Genomic DNA, 7384 nt, shown 5'->3' with positions numbered 1-7384 from the left:
AAGCTCACTCGGAGAAAGTAGTGTTTTACGTTTTTTGTTTATTTTCAAGAAAAAAAAAATCACCTTAAAATTGCAACTCAATCGGGTATTTGATGTGGTTCTTATGTATAGAATTAATAAACTTTGTTCTGACGTGGGGATTTATTTGTTGCAACATTATGCATGGTAAACAATTGCATATTCAAGATTTTGTGAAATGGGTGACAGGGAGAATGGAGGAGAGACATTTATAAAAAACATTATTTACAAAAATGATATCCACATAGTTGTATTCTAATCTATAAGGCAAGTAACATTTAAAATATGTTGTTTCATGATTATCTTCAACAAGTCAATACAACACATTCATATTACCAGTGGTCAAATACAAAGCTTTGCTGCAATAGTCTGTGTGCAACAAACCTGTACGTTTTTTACAGTTTTTTCTCTGAGAACAGTAGGTAAGCAGCAAAGTTTTCATCACAGACTAAGCAGTACCTAGGCCATCGTAGACTAAAGGTATAATATATCTCATTGCACGTTTAGGCAAAAAAGGCCAGCCATTAATTAACTTATTTAACTTAAATCTTAAAAATAGACCTGTGTATCTTAATCCACAAATATTTATAAACATTTTATACATGAGGGAGTTCATAAAATGATACAGGGCAATACCCTGGGAAATCCAATTCACTTCTGGGGCTTCCTCTGGGTTCAGAGGTGTCACAGCGAGGTTCTCGGGTGCCCTGTGCCCTCCACCCACCAGCCCGTGGCTGCAGGAACGGAGCTTCAAACCACAACTTGACTCGATTCCTTTCTCAGACCATGACTAACATCTCCATGCGGTTTATGCCATCAGAACAACTAGGTGATTTCATCAACCTTAGAGCGTTTTGGAGTAGAAAACCCCTCCTGCGTGGATTACAAACCCAACAGCAGGACAGCATGTCCGCAGCGATTCGCCCTCTGTCCAGAAAGAGAGAGATTTCGAATGGAGGAATAAGATATTCTGAACACCTTGCTAAAACCTGGTGTGTTTTGTCACATACTGCTTGGCCTGTAGTGAAGTCCTGCTTGTGTGCAAACCTTTGAAGAGCATCGCCACACTAATGCATGCGATTTTAAGAACAATTGTCAGCAGCATTATCTGTAGTCCCTCCTAAAGTGATAGGGGAGGTCACGCAGGAGGTGGGGGATGTTTCTGCAGATCTTTTTCTAGCCTTGCAGTGAAAAAAGAATTAAAATACTGATGATCATAAAAACTCCCCGGCTCTGGAAGAATTACTTTCCTTGGGAAATTGTGAGAAAAAGAAGAAAAGAATAATTCTGGCTATGAAATGAAATCTTTGAGACAGTAATTTCTTACCAGGAAAGTACAATGTGATGATGTTACGTATTTTGGCCACGGTAAGCTTCAAAATGAAGTTTTTTAACCAAGACATTTTCACATAAAAACAACAAAAGGGTAGGGAAAAAAAATCACTCCATATTCAGTGTATTGAAGTGGCTTTCTCAAGTAGATATTGGGTGTTTGGGGAACAGACCTGTGGGCCATATTTAAAAAAAAAAAGGTGAAATGGAGCAGGATTCCTCCGAGACACAGAACTGCACCACGTGCCTGGTGGGCACAGGAACCACACTGCTGCTGAAGGAGATGGGGAACTGAGGGAGAGGTCAGAGGAGGGCCGAACATTTTTAGTAAAAGATGTTTGACTCTTTCTTAGGTCATTTAAAAATATGTCACCTTTTCATTGCAGTCCAGCCATTTAAAAATGCTTCTGCTGGGAGAAAGTGAAGCGGTGATTCTTTATGTGATGCTCATGCTGCAGGAATCTCGGAGAGCAGCACTGAAAGGGTTGCATGGTGGCTGCTGGGGTATGGCTGCGGTTCGACAGAGTGCCATTGCTGGATGGTTTGGGTCATACGGAATTAGGTAAACGAACACAAGTACAACTTGTGGTGGCATGGGCAGCACGGCAAGGTCTCGGCAGGGACCTCGGTGGGAAAATAATCACCCATGCAAGAGCTGACCAATTTTTACAACTGGGCACTAAACAACCACCCTGGGTCTCTGTGATCATGTTAAAAGGAGAAAGCAGACAGGTCTCACCTGCAGGTGTGCCTGGCTTCAAAACGATAAGTTTAAACAGCATATTTTTCTGGTGTTCCCCATGCAGCCCAGACCCTGGGCACTGCCGTGAGAGACACCCTGACAGCATCCTGCAGCGAGGGTGTGACGGTGCCTGCAGCCTGCCTGGGAAACTGCCTTCCCTTCCCATCCCCTCCCCGCCTGGCCAAAATGGGTTATCATTTTAATGGAAACTTTTCTTTTTTCCACCTATGTTTTAAAAAACCTCTAATAGATAAATCCTGAAAGGGCATACTGAAGACAAAATTAATTTAACTGAAATACCAAATAACAGCACTAACATCTTTAAGTCCAGCCTGCATTGCAAGGAGCGCGCAGTTGCGTAACTTCCTCGGTACAAGATCGCGTTCATGTGACAAAGCGTTTGCGAGTGAAGCTACACACATACGCACCGAGAACTCACACCAGCTGGGCAGGAATAGGAGTTTAATGGACAGCGGCCTTACAGCAAAAATAAGAAGCAGCTTTGTAACAGGGGAGTGATATTTAAGAACAAATGCAAACACCAAATGAAAAGCTTATTATTTGGTACTATTTCATACTATGGAGCGATTTCATAGTTATTAAGAAATATTGTTAAAGTAGAAAATAGGTCTGAAATGTCTCCTGTGACAAGCACCATAAGCTGGCTGAGAATCGTGAATATTTGAACAAACAGAAGAAGAAAAGTTGCCAAAAAAAGACTTCCTGCTCCTAACATCTAAAGACCCAAGTCTGCAGGTGTCTGTGGGGAAAAACACTGCTGCTCCGTCAGCACGCACCCTGCAGGCATGGGCTGCTGGCGGCTACCGGGGACCCCAGAGGAACATCCCTCCGGGGAGAGGTGGCTGAGGACACAGCCTAAAGGGAAAGGTCCACAGAAGTAACCAAGCTAAAGCCTTTCTGTGCATGCATCACACTTATTTATTAGTTGAATGCCTCCTTTATTTATCCTTTTTTTTACTCAGATAGTTAGATCTCAGTGCTGCTGAGTTAAGGGGTGCCAGTGCTGGGCAGTGCTGGAGGGCTCAGCCCTCTTTTCAGCCTCAGCCTGACTTGGCAAAGACCTGCCGGACCACGTGCTCAGAAACAGCGCACCGATGCTTAGCTCTAGAAATGCAGGTGACTTACAGGCAACCAAATCGTCACCCTTTCAACTCCCTGCTGATGTAGCTGCTCTCTGCTAGCGGGCAGGAAGTACCAAACACATGCATTCCCTGAAGATACGCAGTTTTTCCTGCCTAAAGGCTGAGGTGAAGCCTGCAGAGCTTGAGTGCCCTGAATGCAACAGGGCAGCGCATCCCTGTGCCCTCTCCGGAGCCAGGGGCTCTTGCCACTACTACAGAAGCCGGAATTTGGGATAAACATCCCTATATATGCCCCTATTTGGTGCTCTAAATTTAAGCCTGATACATCCCAAGCTGCTGCTCATAATCTTTTTTCTGCTGACACCTTCTCAAAGCCATGTGGAAAGAAGACCAGGCTCCTGCACTTTAGACTTAGAAACGCAACTCGTCTGTTCCCCCTCACCACGTGGGGTAATGCTGGGTTGCCACGCTCATACAGCATGTGGGAAGACAAATACCTGACAAAATAAGCATCCCCTGGGCACTCTGCCGCTCTGCCTCTCTGCTCAGACACCAGCAGGGCAGGAAAACAAAACTGTCAGTGTGGACCGGTGTCTCCTTGCGAAGGAGTTCAGAAGGGCAGTCGTGCTGGGAGGGAAAGCGGAGACACGCAGTTCAACGCTCCTCAGCAAACACCTAGTGAACTAAAACCCTATGCAAAAAATTGGCAAAAGCAGTATGCAAAAAATCTGTCCCAAACCGCTGGTTTTGGTCCCAGTGTTGCAGGCTGAGAATAGCTGTTTTGCGTCACCTGCCGGTGGCTGGAGGGGGGCCGTGTCCCCGTGAGGCTGCCAAGGTGCCGGCACGTCGAATTCAGGTCTGCCAAGCAATCCGCCCCAGAAAGGGTGCAGGACTTTCCCATCTCTCTACCCAGGCCACGAGGGCTGCATCCCTGCACCGACACGCACCCGGAAAACGTGACCCCCATTTTGTGGGACAGCACAAATGGGACAAGCTTGGGAGCTTTGGGTTATGGGTTTTTTTTGTTTAAAAAACATTTAAAAACCCAATGCTAATGTAAACACCTTGTCTTTCAAATGAAATATAAAGTAAAATATCTATGTTCTGGTAATATTTACATTATAAAATCCTTATTTTCAGGACTATGACATAGATCTCTTTTGGAAGCATGAGTTTATAACAATTGTACACAGCATGAACCAATTATGCAAAAACTGATTCTTAGATTTTGCCCTATATTCCTATGTCAGAAAGGAGTAGGTTACACAGTTTATACATATTTCCATTTCAGGGGGGAAATTATTAATGGACTTGAACACTCCATCCAGAAGTACTGGCAGGTTTACTGTCAAAAACTGCAAAGATGTATGAATTGTGCTTTATCTTCTGTGTTGATACCTTTTGTGAGCATACACACAAATCAACCACCCTATCATACATATCTCAGTCTGGGAGTCATCTCAGAACTGAAATATCTCCAGATTTTCTTACTTTCTTTTAAGATGGGCATGGATTTCTGTTCTCTTGTGTCACTCCAAACTGCTCTGTGAGCAAGCACTTCCCAACATGCACAGTCTAAGTTTTCCAACACAAATGTACAAGCCTAATCCTGGCAACATTTGTGACTGTAAAATTAGCACTACTTGTGATCTCACACATTTCTGAAGTCCCCAGCACCACATTCAGCGGATGCTCCTATGCTTCTCTGTGCATCTGAACAGCAGCTGCATTTAATTTTGAAAAGATTCCTTCTTTTTTCCCCATATCACCAAATTCTGCCATTAAAACAAGCTCTCCATCTTGGCAGATGCTGCTCCATTAATGCCATGCACACTATCAGCATATTGCCAGCAGCAGGCTGAGACTAAAGTCAACTAAAAATCAAATGCTGCACAGGCAATGCACAGAGAGGAGCAGCGCACAGTGCCAGAGCCCGGCTCTGAGCCTGCGTCGGCTCAGGGAAAACACAGAGGGACAATTTTTCCCCTGCAGCTCCAGTTTAGCACTTTTACGCATTTTCCCATCTCCACGAGATAGCTGCTCCTGATGCCAGCAAGGCGGGCTCCTGCCCCGCAGGCTTTCGGCAGCCCCCCGTGCTGGTCCTGCTCCCCTGGCACTGGCACTGGCCTCAGTGAGCCCTGGGTATCCCACCAAGGGTCAGACTTGGGCTGCGTTCGTTCTCCAATGTTTGTATACATGTGCTTTCCTGCCTAAGTGGTAAAATGGAAAGGCGGGGGGGGGGGTTGCATGTCTTTAAAGCATTTTCTAAACCCGTGGGGCTTTCAAAAATGGAAGAGATAAAAGGAAAAGGCAAGCAAAGGAGTGTAGAAATGCAACCAAAAATCTGGAGACTCCTTGGAAAATGCATCCTTAAAAACAGCAATAACTTTTCTGGACAGTGCCGTAAGCTCAGATTTACTACCCAGCCTCTTTGTCTGCTTATTTCCTTATCTGCATCTCTGCAAAATATAAGGGCATGGGGCAAAGAGAAGCGCTTGTCGCCTGTGCACGTGCTGCTGGGACTCCTGACGGTTAATCTGTGGCTGTAAGAGAACAAGGGCATGTTCATGGAGGTTGCTTGCAATGAAAATTTGAAGTAAATACTCTTTATAGAAGTGATATTTTTTTCTGCTTTTTTCTGGGAGACTGTATTAGGAACCTCCACATTTACAGCAATATTTTTCTGGAGTTAAACCAGCTAAACCTGAAGATAGAGCTTTTTATTCATCACTGTGAGACATACTAAGGACTGAAGAAAAAGTAAATCAGCATGTCGGTTCCACTTCACTCTCTCTTTATGAGGCACCCCCTTCATAACAGCTATCAGTACTGTATTTAAATTGTATATATTGACAAAATGTAATCTACCTCTGTAAGCATTGTGCCATTCAACAGTACTACTATTAAATTTATATACCACAGTTTAAATTACATCCATTTCATGAATGGTAAAATGCTAAAACTCAAGTGTCTAACTGCCAAAATACAGCCTTACTGGAATGAGTACAATTTACAAATACAATAATTACATTTTAAAACCATTAACAATGTTACATCTAGAAGTAAATACTGTAGGACTGGTCAAGACGGTGTTTTCCAAGGAAAAAATGCTGAAAGTTGTTGACACTTCCAACAGAAATGTCCCGAGTGCAGGATTTAGTTCATTTTCCTTAAACTGTAATTAAAACCCGTTCCACACACAGCAGTCCTTGGGTATTTTCCATATTATTTTCCATAGACTTGCATAAGCTTCCATCAGTTATCAGCCAAGTATTTACCTAGAAATGGGATCAGAAATCAGCTGCAGGGAGGGAGCAGACCCGGTTCCCAGGGGATGGCCGCCCGCCTCCACCAGCCCCCACACCCACGGCCACCCTGCTGTGATGCATGAGCGGCACATGGAAAAATGCTTGTCTTTCTCTGCAGCAATGGGGCAAAAGGAAAAATACTTGTATTTCTCTGCAGCAATGGGGCAAAAGCTCTTCCTAGAGATCCCCAGACTTTGCCTTTCACGTGGGACCCACAAGCAGAAAAGAGCCCATGAAATTCAAGGCTCTTGTAAGCGGTAGCAGGATTTATTTCACGCAAGGGAACTTTTGCCCCTCTGCTGCCAGCCAGCCCCATCACACTGTGCTGCAGCAGGACCTCTGGGCTTGAACGGTCAACAAATATACAGCAAGGGCAGTCCCAGGCGTGCCTGCACAGCTGGAGGGGACCATCATGGGTTTATGAAAGGCAGGTCCTGCTTGACTAACCTGATCTCCTTCTATGACAAGGTGACCCACTTAGTGGATGAGGGAAAGGCTGCAGGTGTTGTCTACCTAGACTTCAGTAAAGCCTTTGACACTGTTTCCCACAGCATTCTCCTGGAGAAACTGGCTGCTCATGGCTTGGATGGGTGTACTCTTCGCTGGGTAAAAAATTGGCTGGATGGCCAGGCCCAGAGAGTTGTGGTGAATGGAGCTACATCCAGTTGGCGGCCGGTCACGAGCGGTGTTCCCCAGGGCTCAGTTTTGGGGCCAGTTCTGTTTAATGTCTCTATCAATGATCTGGATGAGAGGATCAAGTGCACCCTCAGTAAGTTTGCAGACGACACCAAGTTGGGCGGGAGTGTTGATCTGCTCGAGGGTAGGAAGGCTCTGCAAGAGGGACCTGGACAGAATGGATCGAAGGGCCCGCACCAATTGTA

General features: G+C 45.0%; 1 protein-coding gene across 1 annotated transcript in view; it reads right to left on the bottom strand.

The window, feature by feature from the left end:
- Window positions 1–5984: 5984 nt before the first annotated feature.
- Window positions 5985–7384, bottom strand: part of SGIP1 (SH3 domain GRB2 like endophilin interacting protein 1) — a 41500-nt gene continuing 40100 nt past the window's right edge. The window contains exon 26 of the mRNA XM_019471909.1: window positions 5985–6473. Within this exon, the coding sequence (XP_019327454.1) occupies window positions 6451–6473 (23 nt within the window). The 3' untranslated portion in view covers window positions 5985–6450. The remainder of the gene's footprint in view (window positions 6474–7384) is intronic.

The sequence above is a fragment of the Aptenodytes forsteri genome, unplaced genomic scaffold, assembly GCF_000699145.1.
Source record: "Aptenodytes forsteri isolate BGI_AS27 unplaced genomic scaffold, ASM69914v1 Scaffold290, whole genome shotgun sequence".
Classification (NCBI taxonomy): Eukaryota; Metazoa; Chordata; class Aves; order Sphenisciformes; family Spheniscidae; genus Aptenodytes; species Aptenodytes forsteri.
Note: the sequence above shows the minus strand (reverse complement) of the source record. Positions and strands in the feature narration are given on the sequence as shown.